This window comes from Ostrinia nubilalis, chromosome 25 (assembly GCF_963855985.1).
Source record: "Ostrinia nubilalis chromosome 25, ilOstNubi1.1, whole genome shotgun sequence".
In the NCBI taxonomy this organism is placed as follows: Eukaryota; Metazoa; Arthropoda; class Insecta; order Lepidoptera; family Crambidae; genus Ostrinia; species Ostrinia nubilalis.
The window spans coordinates 10,254,923-10,274,316 of NC_087112.1; the positions used below are offsets into that span (position 1 = coordinate 10,254,923).

General features: G+C 39.0%; 1 protein-coding gene across 1 annotated transcript in view; it reads right to left on the reverse strand.

The window, feature by feature from the left end:
• Positions 1-19,394, reverse strand: part of LOC135084164 (chloride channel protein 2) — a 97,290-nt gene that overhangs the window by 39,705 nt on the left and 38,191 nt on the right. The window contains exons 2-3 of the mRNA XM_063978908.1: positions 3,117-3,279; positions 1,644-1,766 (exon numbers count right to left, since the gene is read on the reverse strand). Of these exons, the coding sequence (XP_063834978.1) occupies positions 1,644-1,766; positions 3,117-3,279 (286 nt within the window). The remainder of the gene's footprint in view (positions 1-1,643; positions 1,767-3,116; positions 3,280-19,394) is intronic.

Below are 19,394 nucleotides of genomic sequence, written 5' to 3' on the forward strand. Positions count from 1 at the left end.
CAATCAGTTTTGTCATTTTTAACACTTGGCCACCGACGTTCATTCGGCACATTCGCGACACCCCCGACTTTTGCATACCGAGCGCATACCGAGATTTGAATTTCGAAAGAAAGTTCTCGTTTCGTCTGTTTATATGAAGTTACAATACTGTATGATATTATTACCGTGGTATGGGAGTTGCGCGGGAATCTTTTGTAACGTCAAACGTCAGCGAGACTTCAGATCGCCTTCCGAGGGCTCAGTGTGAGTTTACTTAAAAATATATGAAAATTTTAGTTCTTAGAAAGTTTCCGCTAGGGGCACTGTACAATCCGTCATACATTTAATGTCATTTTTTAACGCACTAGTGAGCGCGTTTGATGTAAACTCGCACTCAACCCTCAGGTCTTGAATATCATCTTCACTACATTACTAAGAAATTGATTCTCCAGTAAACATAAACGCAATATAAATCACAAACGGTCATTAAAATAGTTAATTAAAATGAGTTAATTAGATCGTTGTTACGCCGATTGTCGGCTCGTACCTTTCACTGGCCTTCGGATGCTTGGAACAAAAAAGATTTACTTGTTACCGCGAAATAAACTAGATTTAGGCACAAAAAGTATATTTAGGAGTAAGATTAGTAAGACTTCGAAAGGTCCTTTCTCACCTTTGAAAAACCTAAGTCTTGAAACCTTTCAAAAGAAAAACTAAGAGTACAATAGAAATATGAAAGAAGACAATCAGGGTTTTCTGGCGCTCAGCAATTGGCGCCACTGGCGAGTAAGGTCCTGTCACTTGCTAGTTGCAAAGACAGTTGCTAGTTGTAAGTACTAATTTAATTAGTCTATACAAATAAAGATAATTTAGATTTTGACAGTAATCCAGCTGAGCGCTGAAGCTGTAGGAGGACTATTACATTTGCACTCACCAGGATGGTGTCACTGTCAATCGCCAGTGGTGCCAACTGTTAAGTATAATAGCGATACCCTCATTGCTTATGGCTGACCCAGCGACGCACGCCAACTGAGCACTATAGCAATGGAAGGACTATCGCATTTGCAACCTGTATTGTTAAGTACATAATAATTTTATTTAGAATATTGCTCTTGGCTGTATGTTGATGAATGGTTTGGTCATAGAGCAATAAAATATTGTCTATGTAATAAAAAAAAGTCACTCTATTACTGTGGTCTAGGAACAGTGTTCTTACTTGCAATAAATGTGCAGCAGAAAATCTCAATTTCATTGATATATTCCATCAAAATCTACCAATTAACATGTATCTGTAGCATGAACAACTTTCATCTTCGAATCGTTTGCGTATTCGACAAAATTCGATACTCAACCTTCGAATTAAACGATAACGTGACAATTTTGATTCTCAAAATAAGTTTCGTGCAACCATTTCTCATACTAAGTTCACTTTACGACACATTCACAAGGGCGTTGTTGTAGTTTTCGTACTAAATCTTTTGATGGCGATTCAAATACGCAAACGATTCCTCGAAAGTTTTTCGTGCTAGCAGTACTGGTTGGCACACTTTCGAGTATGGTCTTATTACTTCTCAGTGGCGCCAACTAGAAATCGCTTTTGTGGAATCCTTTGTGTCATATAAAGTCTTTTCTATTCTATCCTACTTCTATGCTGTCAAACTCACCATTATTGCATATAGCGATGCCCCTGTCCATGGCGTAGTTGATGCACGCCATGATGATGCCCAGCGCCGCCAGGAACACCCAGTCTTCGCCGAGCCGCGCGAACGTGTGTCTCCAGACATAACCTGCGCACACCTTCACATCATTGATCATTGCTTCACGTTAGGGATACTTAGGGGAGCCTACGTAGCCCTCAGAGTCTTTAAAATTATCACTGTCATGGGATTTTGCAACAAAAACTTCAGTCTTGTTGTTGACTTTGTGAAGGAAAGTGGGCCCTGATGCCGGAAGAAAAAATAGCCCGCACTCACTTTCTCATCATTGATTGTTGCTTCACAGGTTTCACTCCCATAAAACGCCAAAAAATAAGAGTCGTAGCGTTTGCCTTATAAATTTCGCTCAATAACCATTTTACGGTTGTGGTCTTTGTAAAATGAATAAGAGTTAACTACACCACGTTTTTAGGTAAATAAATAAACTACGAAATATAAAATTGTCATTGTCAAAAGTCTTTCAGGCAGAGTCCGGTTATTGGCTACATGCTCTTCCTTCGGCCAATATCGGGACTCTGCTTGACAGGAGTACACTGTCCCTTGCCATTTCCCTTAGACTTGGCGTCAAGACAAACCATCCCCATCGCTGTCGTTGCGGTACTCGCGTCGGTGAGTTAGGACACCATGGCCTCTCATGCCAAATGAGCGCTGGTCGAGTCTCCCGACACGCCTGCATCAATGACGTCATCCGCAGAGCTCTTGTCGCCGTCAATGTGCCAGCAGTTTTAGAGCCTAACGGCATATTCCGTGACGACGGCAAGAGACCTGACGGCATGACGCTCATTCCCTGGAAGCAGGGACGTCCTCTTGTGTGGGACGCAACATGCGCGGATACGCTTGCTCCGTCTCATACAGGAGGTACCTCCCTTGCCGCAGGCGCGGCGGCGGCCTCGGCTGAGTGCTCCAAGCGGCGCAAATATGCAGCTCTCAATGAGAGTTATATATTTGTGCCGTTTGGGGTTGAGACTATGGGACCATGGGGTCCAAGCGCTCGTTCCTTTTATAAGGAACTGGCAAAGAGGCTCACCGAGGTGACCGGTGATCAAAAGGCTGGCAGCTATTTCGGCCAGAGAATTAGCCTGGCTATTCAACGTGGCAATGCTGCCAGCCTTTTGGGCACCATCCCTGACTGCGGCGCTGGGGGTGAAGTATTTTTTATTTTGTAAATAGTTTTTATCATTAGTAATTTTAAAATTTTAGTTTTTAAGTCATTTTAAGTTAATATATTATTATAAAATTGCGGTGGCGTGTAAAACTAATCTTGCCAACAAAATTAATCTAAAACGATATCACGCATTTATCGCAGCACTATGTTTAAAATGACTTCTTTTTCCCCTTTTTATAGTGTGGTAGGACCACACCAGGTAGGGCGTTTAGTAATCTATTGTTGTTTTATTTTAAAGAACACTATGGCTTGCTCACCTAAGACCTTAAAGAACTTTCCCCTAGGCCGGTGCTTGCCAGTCGCTTCTAGCTCCTTCTGCCGGAGCTTGTCGTCTTTCCGTCTCTTCTTGCGCAATCTGCGGAGTCTTCTCGCTTCTTCTCTGGCCGCTTCGCTTAGGTCGCGTTGGTAGCGACCATACATCTGGAAGAAGAAATATTTTTTTAAGGAAATTGTGTAGATATGAGACGGAGAGACGAGTTCAGGGCCAGGTGGAAGGCAAGAGAGCACGCGGTCGATTGCCAACCCGCTGGATAGACGCCATCATAAAGGCTACTGAGTCCACCATGGCCCAGTGTACTCGCGACGCCTCTAACCGTCAGAAATGGAAGCACATCGCCAGGAGAGCTACCCTCGGAGATGACATCACCCCACCGTGTGTACTAGGGTGGTCCTTATTTTTCGACTTTTGAATTATCCCCGGGGCACTTTCTCATTCGATTATATACCTCTAAATATGAAATTAGCTATTTTTGTTTTTTTTTTGGTTAAGATTTAGAGGTCGCTACCAGCTGTCAAAATATTTACAAAAAGCTTTGAAGATCTTAAATCATGGTTTCATAAATGTTTTATTTAAGTGTTTATATCACATTTTACGTGCAAATGGACATCGCATAGATAGAATAGACAATCCCTTCTTGTCCCCTTCTCCCCTCAACCCCTTTTCTGTACCGACCATGGTACCGACGCGTCGAGATACTAACAAGTCAACTCTTATATCTTAAAAATAATTGATTCAAATATGTACATTGTACATAATATCTTAGTTCATAGCAACAACAATAATTTTGTAATATTTTTATTTGGCTTTGGCAAAAAATAAATGAATCTAACAAATACAGATTTTGTGTTTTTACTTAAAATTCAAACCTTGGTAGCGACCCCTAAATGTCTTTTAAAAATTAAAAAAATAATAATGAAAGACCTTCATATGGTATATATTCAAATTACGTGGTGCCCCGCAAAATATAAGAAAAAAATTTTTTTTCGTAGGAATAAGGACCACCCTAGTGTGTACCTCGTCAGCGCAAACACGGCCACTCTGACAAAAGAGTGCCCGACTAAGAAGAGAAAATGAAAGTGAAATTAATCAAATACCTACTCTTCAATTCGGTTACGTTTAAGACTAGCTATTATCATAACCGTAGATTTATAACTGGTATAAACCTCCTAATTAACGGTTTTTAGTTGTATAAGTAAGTAAATATAATTCTAATACTGATCGTAAATTAATTAATTCACTAGGTTTTACACAATTATGTAGGTAATAAGGACTTTGATGTTAATCAGTTGTATAGTTTAGAAGTAGTTAAGTGTTTAAAATAATGTTCGTTTCAGCCAAATGACGTCCACTGCTGGACAAAGGCCTCCTCCAAGGTTTTCCACAATGCACGGTCCTGCGCTGCCCGCATCCAGGCTCTTCCCGCGACCTTTACCAGATCGTCTTAGATAAAATAATGTATTCAGTAGTATCTAGTCTACCCAGTTTTTAAAACATAAATTGTAATTAATGTTTACATCATAAAGGAAGGAAGGCGCTGGACGCAGGCCGCTACCAACCGGGCAACATAACCTCCCCACTTCAGTCAGACTATTTATTTATATCTTAACAAAATATGTATAGGTAGTAGTAGTACAATGTCATAAAGTAAAGCTTGATGTGTTATCGTTTATAAGTAGGTTCAATGTCCTGATATTTTTGCGTCAAATTAAAGTAATGATTGAATTAGAACAGATATTTACAGACGACGGAACATTAACTAAACACTGTGGTGTCTATGTACTTGCAATAGGATCTATTTTGCTACGAAAATGTAATCTGGCGTGTTGTAGACTGTACATTGATAGTAATTTAATGCATCAGTAGAGTTTATTCATGTCGCGAATCGAATCGAAAGTCCAAGTCTGTGATCTAGCCAGTGTCCTACATTGTGACATACCTACTTAGAATAGTTTAATATGTATTACCGCTCACAGAATGACGAACTTCCCTAATCAATTTTATACTTCAAATCTCTAGAGTTCAAAATCAATTGAGGTAGCTTCATATGCTGACGACTGTTCCTACTTACTTTATTATTTATATTAGGGAAAGCGAAAATGAGTATTATGTTTCTACATTAGTGCCAATATTCTTTACATCTCGCTAACCCCTTGATATCTGATCTAAATCTAACTCGAGTATAATGCCATATGTCAGAAATCGATCCTTCCTTTGTTATGATTAAAATGTACTGATAAAAACTTCAGGTTTTCATCTCAGGCTATCATAAGTATTTTCATTATTTCCACTCACAAAATTCATAGCTCCGTAACTTCTCAGGAGAATACTTTTAATCATCATCATTGAACGTTCTCGATAAAATCATTTTCAAACAAAAGAAAAACCAAAAACACAATCGGATCATTAAGGCTTGGTATTTCTGCTAAAGTAGGTATTTCACGCTGTCAAAATCTGCGCGCGCAATACTTCGCCGAAGACAGCGCGCCAAAGAGCTCTCCCAGCTACACAGTATAAAAATACCAGTTGGTTAGGTTAGATTGACTTCCTTCCGTTCAAGCGTCACACTCACAACACTTTCTAATACAAAATTAAATCATATCCAAGTGATACAAATTAAAACACCTTTCAGAATTTTTGGGAATATATTTTAGAATCGAATAAATATAAAATATAACTGCCAAAGTAAACACGGTTCAAAGAGGCGTGGCATCACCCGACCTTCCGGAAGTTTCGCGCCGGCCAAAAGAATTTCAAGATTACCTACGTCACCCGACCTATCGGTAAGTCCTCGTGAGCTTAAGCGATTGGAAAAACATTTTATGATCAGTTACTCGTAGTAGCGATTATTTAGAGCTTGGATAATAAATTATAGTTGTTGCAATTCACGAAACTTTGCATGTGGTTAATTACATTAATCAGTACACGCATCAATTTTGTTCAGTATTTTTGTTTATTAAATAAAAATATCATACTAAAATTGCATATGTCGGCGCCGGACACAGATGCTGCAAATTATTATTGATGATTAATAGTACCAATCTTAATATTATGTTATCTGTAGAAATCTGTAGAGCAGAAGGTTTGTGATTCCTAAACGTAACACCCGACTGATGCGCAGAAAAAGATAACTGTCAATCAGTTGTGTCATGTCAAGTGTGAGCAGGCGGCTACGAGGTTATCTTTGAAAGCGTGTTGAGTTTGGTGGAACGTTAAATTGTAGGAAAAGTGATTGTCAACCATCCAAGATATTATCTCCTTGCTCGTTAACCCACGCCAATGGAGATTCCACCCCTAGAGTTCCTTCTGATAGAGACCCAGTGCCTTTACATACATATTTGTTTGTATTGGTCTGGGTGTTTTCTTTCCATAATTTATGTATAATGCATTACGGGGCTCTGTATCGAAAATCACTATGAGCATCACACGCGGTTACCTGCCGCAGGCACCCGCTCTGAGCACTCATGGGAGTTTATGCAGAGGTCGCTAGAGTTTGACTTTGAGCTTTGTTTATAGTCATTACGAAGCAGATTTTGATGGGATGTGATAGGAGGCAAACGATTTTTGTTTAAATGTTGATAGTTACCTTGATTTTGTTTGTAATTAGTTGTACACTCATTATGTTTAAATAATTTAAATTGAAATGTTTCTCAGGAAGTGAATTATTGTTAATTCTTATGACAAATAAAGTTCTTAAACCGTTGTCATGAATTATAATATTAAGGAATTGTTAAGCAAAATTTCAAGTAGATTGAACCAAAGAATCACTTTGTCCCATACAAACTTTGCCCCCTTTATTCACCCCCTTCATTTCATGACCCCACTTCGGAAAATCGGATGCCTACGTCATACAAAGAACACACCTTCCAACTTTCAGGTCTCTACGATATCCGTCAGTCATTTAAGACAAAGCATTTTTATTAGTTGTCCAATACTCTATCGTTCCAGTTATGTCATTGACAGGAGGGCGCTACTATCTTAATGGGTTATTTATTAGTCCCAACTTTATGCCACTTGACATTTCAGAATCGTTTGACTTTAGATACCTAAGCGATTTGATATTTGAAGAATGTACTATGTATCATGAGTAGAGTCTTCGTTTAAAAGGATGCGAACGATTTAAATTTCAATAGGTAGACAAAATTGATAATTCTTAATTATCAAAAATTTTAGCTTTCTCCAGTAACACTGATATTATTATACTGTGACTCATCAAAGTCATCATTGTCAAAAATATTGACAAATCGCGAACTGTCACCGCCAAAAACCTGACACGCGTCCGTCCTCCGTAAGCGCCACCGCGCGACTGATTGAGATTGTCCAAGCCGTCATGGACGATTTTTTCCACATTTTTTAACATAGTAACTAAATAAGACGCAATATAAAAATTTCATCCGTTAAAAGCCCTCAAGTTATTTTTGAACTTTAGTTTAGTAAAAGATTTAGAATCTCAAATCGCTTATTTTAAAAATAAAACCATAAATAGAAAACGAATAGAGGTAACTTTGGGAATTTATTCTATCGAGTCAACTTCATCAAATCGTGTTTCCATCCGTTAATAGCCCTAGAAAATATCCTCAACTATGCCCAATAAAAATCTTAGCCTTTAAGTTTACTGTTTAGTACCTCAAAAATGAAAAATGAAAACCTCAATTTCGCCATTTTCACTGCTACCCGGCCTTAATTTCGAAGTTTAGATTTCACTAAATTAAATTAACACGTTAGTTATCTTATCATAGTCTCGATTAAGAGTAGGCGCACACCGTTGATTTTTAGTTGGCCGATAGTTTATCCCGATTTTAAATTGTATGAAGAATCGGCCAAATCGAATCGGCGTAGTGTGCGCACTCCCATACATGCCCATACTGATCAACTGCCCGACTAAACTATCGGCCGACGAAAAATCAACGGTGTGCGCCTACTCTAAGACACGACATTATTCAAAAAAACTCTTGTTTGACAGACGGGGGGTTAAACTAACGTAGAATGATAGAAGAACCATATAACACAACTCGCCTGCCCCTCTCCACTAACACGTTACTTCATCGTTACCCCTTTGACAAACACTTAATTATAAATTCCATTTTTTTTGACGAACGTCTACGTTCGTCCGAAAAAGTCCGGATTATAGTGTTCAGGAATTCTAATTCCTGAACACTATAATCCGGACTTTTTCAAGGCGAGAGTGAAAAGGCACTTACAGGGCAGATATGTACCATCCTAGACTGCATCTCACTTAACACCAGGTGCGATTGCGGTCAAATGAGTACCTGCGTTGTCTTGCATAAAAAAAGAATGATTGAAGCACCATACCACAACTCGCCTGCCCCTCTTCACCACATCGTCAATATCCATGTTGGCCCACCACCGGCATTGGATCTTAACTGCCTAATTACCGCGAAATCTAACAACCTTGCTATGTTTGCTGATGCTGATAATGTGGTCCCGTGGTAGCTGTTTGCTGAAGATAATCTTTGGAAAATGCCTATGTAAGTATTTATAGTGCGGATTACTGAATTTGCCTCTAGAAATACGTATTGAGAGGATATGGCAATATTGACTAAGTTAATTTCAGTGCTTCTTATCAGTGGTGTAAACTAAAGTTTCTTCTCAGCACTTGCCATATGTTTGTCTCGAAGCGCTGGTAGGGCCCAAAAGATAAGGAGACATGTAAAGTGCCCCATAAGGGCTACCTTTTCTTTTTTTATTATTTTCTATTGACGTTCATAAGTGCCACTTGTGGTCTAAACTGAATAAATATTTTTGATTTTGATTTTTGATTTTGATGAAGATGAAGAAAACTGCGTGGATTTCAGTCTGTCCAAGAAAAACCTGAATGCAAAATGCAAGTCTTTTAGAGATCCAATACAATTAGCTTTGCCTAATTCATAAAAATACCTAGGTGACATGATAGCAGTGAAATCTTAACTATTGCAGTTTTCAATCAACTGCAGAAAAATTATAGCAAACCTACAAACATTTTCAACAAGTTTTCAAGGCCTGACATTGACTCCACCCTAGGTCTACAGGACAGCACTTGTAAATCCTATTATTCAAATTCAAATCAAACATATATTTTCAGGATTGGTCTCTACAGTAAATAAACACGACACACGTCATAGTGCGTGCGAAGTTTCGTTTAGCACAATTTGAGCGTCGCCGTGTCTGGAGTTGATATCAGAAGGTCGTCAACGTAAACTATTGAGATTACATTCTACCGTTTACAAATTCGGCTGTAAAGAAGAATTCACAATTACCCACTTCATTGATGACTCTCGTGACTGTTCTTTTTCCGTAATTACTTAGCTAATAGATTCATCGCTTCAGTTTTTCAAACAAATGATAATGGAGGCATTGAACTGACTTCCTGAACTTTGTCGCGAATCATGTGACCGCTACCCATATGAGTGTGTAATGCGACACATCCTAGAGATTTTGATGGCCTTTACTATGACCTTCTAGATATTAAGCGTAAGTGTGGCATTGCCCATGAACTAATAGACTGACTAGGGAGGTTATTATTGGCGGTCAAGCTGTAAATCCTGGCTACACAGGAGTTGTAGCGGTGGGAACGAGAGGAAACGGGATATACCGAGAGCTTCATCATCATCATCAGTTAATTTAATCTCCCACTTCAGAAAATTTTTGCCAGACAGAGGCCGCCAGATGAAAATGAAATATTTTATTCAGCGATACAAAACAGCATCAAAAATATAAAAACAAAAGTTAGTTGTCCCTTAGCTGCCTTTTCTGGCAACAACAAGAAGGGGTGCTCCTATTTTGCTCAGAATTGTACGACATACCTGGCATAATGATATGATATTCCCAAGTAAGTAGGTCAAGGAATGCACAAGAAAGGCTGCAATACGGAATGGCCGACGGATTGTGAAGCTTGAGACTGACTTGAGCTTGAGCTGAATGAGACTGCCACGACCATTTTGTCAAGAGTGTAGCGACGAAGAAGAAGGTCAAGGAAGAAGTTGCATAATTCTTTCATACATTAGGTTGATGTGATGACACCTTGTAGTAATGAAGATCTCACGTGCGTCCCGCAATTAGCCCGCAATCATAATTAACGCAGGCCGATCCGTGGGCGGAGCTATATTTAGAGGTGCACGGTTGTGGGATGACTCGGGTTTCATTCAGTCTGCACGGATTTAGATACTAATTGTTACTCACGTAAGATGCGATTCTAGTAATGAGTTTGGAAAATGACATCGTTGATAATGGGGAAAAATAAGCTACGGTTAAGCTCCGTAAGGAAAGAATGGACGATGGATGAGGTAAATACAACTATTATTTAATTCATTCGGACAGCATTTTTAGGGCCTGTTCTAGCTAGAGTACAATTTCGCAATATCGACTCTATACATTTCGCCTGCATTTAATGCCAAAATTAAACCTTTGCGTACTACACGCAGTACCTACAATGATAAAAATGTACTACTTATATTGAGTACAAGATCTTACATAATCGTTAAAAGGATTGTAGCTAAATATAAAAGTACATTTTATGAATGAAGATCTTGATTTTCCAAGGAAACGGAACTAACCGGATAAATGCGATGCAATCCGCTGATATTATCTACAATTAGACTAGAATTAGTTAAATATGCCTTACATGAGGATGTCTAGGCGCCATTACTCACTAGGATTCCATAAAATGGATGTGAAATAAACGCCCGTTTTTACAAACATCCTACTGAGGTCTCACAGGTGACACACGAACCAATCGCAGAGCTCTATTCAAGGCTGTGCGTTCGATTTGCTGCTTCACTTAAGCAAGCATCGTTTGTGAATACGGGCGAAAGAGTGATTGAAAGAAGAATAGAATTGGACGACATCACATCAAGATAAACACAGTGGCATTTTTTATCATTTACACAAAAATGCCTTCCCAACCCGTTTGGCCAGCGTGGGAAGTGTAGGTCAAATCCTCCATTTGCCTCTGGTAAATTAGAGAGATTTGTTTTCCTGCAGTGGAGACTGCTAAATGACCTGTTAAAGGAGTTCCCTAACCTATTTGAGACGCGCCCCCTTTCGACCATTCAAAAAATTCCGCACCTCCCACTGTGGGAACCAGATAAAACTTGGATAAGTCTTTTCTTTAAAATACAGATTCCGTTTGACTAGACTCTCCTCTTTGTCAACGCTTTAATAGGCTTTCTAGGCAAGCGGATAGACAAAAACCATATTCAACACACGTTTCAAAGGGCAACTTGACAACTGGGCACCCCAGTGAGGTAAGGCCCTCTGTCTACCGGATACAACTAGCCCAGATCTTGATTTGTGCCTGTCCTCGGTGGTTTTAATTGAGACAGGCATAAATTACTCAGATTATTTAAGATGCAAGATTCCTTATCAATACGTATTCATAATGGACTGAGACTCAATTTTACTGGATGATTTTACAATGTTATCCAACCAAAATTATCAATTTTCACTGCCACCCAGACAGTCTAATTTCCCTTCGTTCGTTTCAGCCGAAAGACGTCCACTGCTGGACAAAGGCCTCCCCCAAGGATTTCCACAAAGACCGGCTCTGCGCCGCTCGCATCCAGGTACCTCCCGCAACCTTCACCAGATCATCGGTCCACCTAGTAGGAGGCCTGCCCACGCTTCGTCTTCCAGTTTTTTGTAATCTTATCCAACCAAAATTCTCAATTTTCACTGCTACCCAGAAAGTCTAATTTTCCTACTTCATTATTATGATTGCCAATCAGGTTTGTGTGATCAATTTAAAGAACTCTGGGTGTTGCATGCCTCATAGGAGGGAAAGAGAATAAGCGACTTGTCACAGCTATCAAATAAATCATTATTTAGATTGCTGCCAAATAGCGTTATGTTTATGTTGCTATTTCTGGTCAAAACTAGTGGATCTGGTCGTTTTAAAGTCTTCTGAAAGCAACTCTAATAGGGTGTAAAAATGCCACTTTTGAGCCTATGTGTTAACCCAGAGTGTCAGCTAACTCCATACCAAATATTAAAATCACTCCAGTTGTTTAGTTAGACGTGAAGAAGTAACAAACATACACACTCACAAACTTTCGCCTTTATAATATTAGTTTGCATTTCTCTGACGTCATTATTTCTTGTCCAATCATGGTTATAAACATTGATATCTGCTGCTAAGCCATGGGTTATGGGATTACGGTATCTTATGTTAACTGTGTGCTCACGCGCCGACTGGCCTTGGCGATGGAGGTCTTAACTCTGTTTGCTTAGCGACATTTTAGCTTATTTCAGGTTTAATGTTTCTGAAACTGTCTCGGCAAACGTATAGATCGTTTCATCCACGAAGACGCGCCCCACCATTCTTCCGCTAATGTTTGAGTGGTATCGGTACACGCTAAATTATACATGAGTGCACACGCACACTACAATATTGACGCTCGGATTGATCAAACTACCCGCACTCCGCGCTTCCCTCTAAAAATTGGTGAGCGCGTCTTCGTTTTTTATACGAGTAGTATAGGACGCCCTCTAACTCGATGGACCGATGAGAAAATAGCATAGCTGGATGAAAAAATCTAGAGATTTTTTCTTTACTGGCGTTCCTTGAAGATTAGGTACGTTCTACTACGACTAACACAGACTGAAATCATCATAAAGATATTTTTAATTTACTTTTTGTTACATGCAAAATGTTTAACAACATTCCTAAATGTAAAGACAAACAGCGTACCTACATTATTATTCTGTAACATATCGCATGGTAAAACATTCCTGCGCTCACGCTCACGACTGTCGAATTGTATGAAAATCATATTCCTCAAGTTTCAAGGAAAATAAAATTTCAAATTCTATGAGGAAAGTTTTGCGCAGTAGCCACTGGTAACAGATCTAGCACAGTAATTGCGTAAATATACGTCCATTCGGACCTAAGTCCATTCCTCGTTGATGGAATTGATTAGCGCCTGAAATACGGCGCGATTTGTTTTTGTTTTCATGCAAAATGGACCAAGTTATAGTAGGTCAATTTTGTATTCAACATTTAGCCTATATTCTCTAAGATTCGTCCACTTTTCTTTGTTTTTTTTTTCACCTTTTCACTACACTACTGTTTTAAAATTATTTATTGTTTTAAAATGTAAAAATGCTAAAATAACTATACTATGAGTAAATGTAGAGTCCATTCGGAAACGTGCATTACATCGACGTGATATCAAAGTTTTTGTCTAGCTTTTTACCTCTAGAGGTTCTGTGTACAATTCTCAAGTGGATATAAAAAAAATGGTTAGGACTTAGGATCGCAGACTTAAATTGTCCGGATTGTCCCGATTGTTCGAAAGAGAATTATTATTTCGTCAGGAACGTGAAATCGTTTTGTCGGTCCGATGGAGCCATATCACACAGTTACATAACATACATTTTTACCGAATTATGACTTAATTGTTTCAATCTTCAAGATAAAAAAAGCATAACACAGAAAAACAAAAACTCCAAATTACTCGGGAAAGCCTTCATCAACATTCGCCTCACAAATCTTATCTTATGTCAATGTAAATACAGTTTAATATCGTGTAATGTAAGCTTAAGAGTAATTGCTCACATATAAGTGTGTACTGTAATCAGCGCGCGCGCAGGTGACGTCACAGTCACAGACGCAGGTCGTTGATCTCGTGCTAAAAGTCGGAGATAGCTTTCTGCTTCTTTCCTGCTCATTCCGAGAAATAATTAATACAGGAAGAAAATCTCTAGTTGTCGTGGTGTTACTTGCTAGTTGTCGGTGACATATGCCTTACTACGGACGACAGTACAGTACATCAAGATATCTTACTAATCTTACTAATATTATAAATGCGAAAGTTTGGATGTCTGGAGGTTTGTTACTCTTTCACGCAAAAACTACTGAACAGATTTTGATGAAACTTTACAGTATTATTGTTTATAACCCAGAATAACATAATATAGGCTATAATTTATGACGATCTGTAACAAACTAAATTTCACGCGGGTGAAGCCGCGAGCAAAAGCTAGTATTTTTACATTTTTGTTGCAAAATAGCCCCTATCATAACTAAATAAGATACCACTGTGTTTAGCTCGATGTGCTGTCGTCTGTACTTTGGTTGCTTTGGTTTAAGTAGTACAGTCAGCGTCAAATAGTTCATGACACCCAAAGTAGCCAAAAAGTTCGCAACACATCTTTGTTACCATTGGAATAAGGTTGTATTGCAAACTTTTTGGCCACTTTGGATGTGAATCCTCTATAGTCTGGTCTGTGAGCACGTAGAATTTTGTCCAATGACCCCAAGCTACCCATCCTTATCGCTCGCGCGTAATTATGTTGCTATCGCGCTCGCACACTCACTGCGGGTGCCAGTCGCACAGTCGCGACAGCAATATAATTACGCGCGAGCGATAAGGATGGCTAGCTAGGGGTCATTGGACAAAATTCTACGTGCTCACGGACCGGGCTTTAGCACCAAAATAAAAGTGGCAAAATCTATCGAAATCAAGAAATCGTAATATGCCTGAGTGATTATTTTGTGTACTCAGTCGATAGCAGTATAAAGTTTAAAAACCTGGAATAATAACGTAATAAACATAAAAACAATAGTGCTCGACGAGCCATAAATGTCACACTTTGTTTGTCTTAATGGTTGTATTAATCGCGTCAATATTTACACATCGCTCGGCCGTAATTGGAGTCGTGAGAGTGACATTATCCATAGTTTAATTATCTTTGTGATAATTATCTATACAAATATTACTCGTATACATGCTGTTCTAGCGGCTAGTAGAGTAAGATACCTACCTAAAGGACTTAGCACATTTATCAACCCGGAAAGCGATCGTAACCATATTGAAACGCACACTCATCCGCACCGTAACGTAAATGCCGCCTCGCGGTTGACAGCGCGCGAATGGTGATGACAGCGAGCGAATGGTAATGACAGCGAGCGAAAGGTGATGACAGCGAGCGAAAGGTGATGACAGCTCATGAAAGGCGATAATCTTTTCGAGTTGATAAGTCTGCTATGATCTTAACTCTGATTGTCAGTTTGTTTATTATGTCAATTTTTTTCTTGGAATAGGCTTCGTTGAGCAGAAACCTGCTATTGGCTATAAATAATGATAATGATGCCATATATTTGACATCATCATCATATCAGCCATAGAGGACGTCCACTGCTAAACATAGACCTCCCCCAATGATTTCCATAATGATACCGGGTAGGTAGCACCCAGCGCCATCCTGCTACCTTTATGAGGTCGTCGGTCCACCTTCGAATTGACATCATATCCCCTTAAATCACAGAAACGAATGTATTACAATACATTGACAACTCAGAGTCCAATGCACTCGTGACTACTGAACAAATAGTAGGACTTGCACTTGCCCTAAGGTTAACGCAAAATTTATCGGATTTAGATGAAGTTGGACATTCGTTCCAACTTCTCTACACTCTACAACAACAATATTTGCGTCCCCAATAAATGCCTAGTCTAAATATAAACCAATTTATTTACGAATATCTTTATTGATGAGGCCTTGATGATTAATAATTCGACTTTGAGATCATCTGGTTCTATTTGAGGATTAATTAAGCCACTTTCAAGCCCGAATGGATAAAGAAACCCTTATTTTGAACCTGAACTTGGTATCCAATAATATAGAGATCGATATTTAAATAACTAAATTAAAAACAAGAAAAAAAAACCTGCCAAAAGAAGTTTATGACCTAACTAACAATGATCTATTACACATCAACCTACCATTTTAATATAAGTATTCTGAACTGTACAGACTTTCGATGTAAATAATAAATAAACATCCAAAATTGAGGTAATAAATCGACCATAGTTATCTATTTTTTGATTAGATGGAAACTATTTCAAACAATTAAGTCTTAAAAGAAAGAGAAGAATGGAATACACCATCAAAGTGCTGCTGGGCAGGTGCTTCCTGCGACCTTCATGAGATCGTCGGTCTAGCTACCCACTTAATTCATTAATTAATTATCTAATTAGAGACTTTATTTGCATCCTTTCTGTTTCCCTAGAGTGCTTCGTCATTAACATACTTACCAGTAGTTTCTCCTTTCTATGCAAATTAATTAGTTACGTACAAACAATACTACTCAACACGTACAGTCATAGGCAATTAATCTAAGCAAACATGTAAATAAGAAAGATTATGACAGATCAAAGGAAACTCATCATAGTCCATACTTGTAATTATGAGCGATGATCTACGAGTAAACCTAAAAAATTAAAGCAATGTTTACATTTTTTACGCCACAAACATTACTATGTCTCACAGTGGACGTGGGCGCACAGGGTGACACACGAACCAATCACAGAGCTCTATTCAACGCTGTGCGTTTGTGAATACGGGCTTGATATTGTCAGCTAAGTATTATACATTTAAATCTAACCGCCTCTGTGATCTAGTGATAAGACCACCTGCTTCAGACCTAGGGGTCCCGGGTTCCGGGTGAAGCTCGCTTTCACCTTCGGCCTGATCATCAATTTCCATCCAGCTTCCTCGTTGAGGATACTAAAAAAGTAACTTTTCGCCATTGTTTTTGCTTCCATTTGCCTCTGGTAAAGAGAGGGTCATGCCCCTGCAGTGAGCACCAGAAACATGACCGGATGATGATGGTGATAGCGATACTTAGACTCATTTTAGGCTGGTTTTAGAATCACGCTGACGCACGCTTACCGTCAGCGCTGATAGCCGAAATGTATGAAGCGTCGGCGCCGAGCGATCAGCGTCACTCAGGAACGTTCCCGTCAATCATACATATTGATCTGTCAGCGCGGACGATCAGCGAGCGGTCAGCACGATTCTAAAACCAGCCTTAAGGAAATTCTTCTTCTCAGCACCGGCCCATTTATAGCCAAAGGCTAAAGTTATACTGGGACGTATAAATGAGCTTTTTAAAAGCCAATTTGCAGAAATTAAATCGCTTTCATGACTTTTTAAACACCTAAGCGGCAATTTTAGCAAATCTAGTTGCAAATTGCAATACAAAGCAGCCGTCAGTTTACAATAAATACACGCTTTGTCCGCCTCTGTTCAATGGAGATGTTATTAAATATTTGCCTTGGCGCAACGTTTGATACGTTTCTTTATTGGTCGACTACAAAATACGCATTCCTTCTAGAGATGGCGATTTACATAACAATGTAAAGTGTCTAGAACAGCTTTATGTACGGATCTAATGTCAATATTAGCGGTTATCCCATCTTTTACAGCGTTATCCCATCTTTAACAGCATTATCCCATCTTTGACAGTATTCTTCTCATACCTAAGTTTGCACCCACCCATATTACACTACATAATATACCGGATATAGCTTATGTAGAGTCTTCTGTAGGCCACTAGGTGGACCGACGATTTGGTGAAGATCGCGGGGATTACCTGGATGTGGGCAGCGCCTGTGCAGCAGGACCAGTAGCTATGGAAATCCTTGGGGGAGACCTTTGTCCAGCAGTGGATGTTATTTGACTGAAACGAACGAATGAAGAGCCTTCCGGTGCAGTTAGTTTCCGGGTCGGATTCATAAAGAATTGGCTTATGGCTGCATATTCGTATCATCTGTATAGTATATGGCTATTTCTTATGGAACTATATCAGGAAAGGGCATGCAACTTTCTCCCAATATCAGTCTTCCCGCTCTCCTCCTTGAGTGAATTGGTATTAACTTTGTAAGCCTGCGTCATATCATCACTTACTGATGCTAAGTGACATCGTGATTCAAGTAAACCCAGACTCATTTCCAAATAAAAATGCCAGTCGACGTAACAGACGATCGCTTTATCGAGAAGTGACAGTAATATATCTCGTAAATCAAATAAACACGAGTTATCGGTAAGCCATACATTAATGTATGAGGTTCTCTGAAACGTGTATTAGATTTAATACATTCAAATCGCCACGAGCCGATTCATTACGAGTGATCGAATAAATGGATATCTGCGGTGAATCTTGTGGCGTTTTGCAATCATTATTATGAGTACTAGCTGTGCCCGCGACTTCGTACGCGTGAAAATTCTTCTTCTTCTTCTCAGTCGGTACACTCTTGTCAGAGGGGTCGTGGTCATCATTATGAATCACGATTCAGAGTGATATTCCTCGTAATACGGCGCCATTCCTCCATTGCAGCTTTCCGCGTGAAAATAGTTGAATAGTAACATTTTTCTTCACTGCTCCGCCCCTATTGCTGTGTGGTGATGTACTATTTTTTTTTTTCAAATCTGGCCAGTAGTTCCCGAGATTAGCGCGTTCAAGCAAACAAACAAACTTTTCAGCTTTATAAAGCTATATCAGTAGTTCAGTAGGTATAGATACCTATTCCTTATTGTTGGGTAATTTACCGGAATGAGCGCCATTTGAAGTTATGTCGACGATTTTCTAAATTACCCCGATTGTTTGTGTACGTTGTTACATCACTACTTTTTTGTAACATATCATATTTTTTCATTTGACTGTTTATAACGATATCTATGACATTCTTCAGTCCTTCATGCTGAAAACTGGCGCGTTTACTTATAACATAAACACTTTTATTGAGATTATAATCGTAAAATACGTCGTGGAAAAATTCTGAAACTGTATTGTTGGTACTCAATTGATTCATGAATGTTTGGCCAATAGAATCTTTCATCCTTTAACTTTTTTGTTCTATTTGAACAGCAGAATCACTGTAAATGTCACCGTAAAATTGTGAATTCCGTCAGATTATAATCTGGCGTAGTTAGATTATAATCTAACCTTTTTTTTCGTCAGGAAATGCATGAAGTTTAATACCCACTAGCCTCCTGACCCACTGATAGTTTACAATCTCACGTTTTATATCATGAACTGACGGAGTTCACAATTTCACATTGACGTTAAATAACGTATAAGCACTTATAACATGGGTTACAGTACAGGACTCCTAATAGCAATAGAGAAATTGTAATGTGTTGACCTCTGCACTTATCTTACGGAAACAAATCGATAGAAAACAAACCAGATTACTTCAGAAGTGATTAGCTTACTACATAATTATCCGTTGAGCAAACCGTCGGGGATTTATCACAGTTCAGATAATTACTGGCCGGCTTCTAGGAAGCATTTGATTGCGAATGCAAAACTTTATCTGTCGGAGATAAGGAACAGGTTTCTTGTGATGTAACATTAGGAGTAAAATATTAATGTGAGAGATGTGAGTCATTCGTCGATTCGACGTCATGTCCCATTGATGATTCAAAATGTAAACTTATTGATATCAAAGTCGTAACTAAAACAGGAACTGTATGT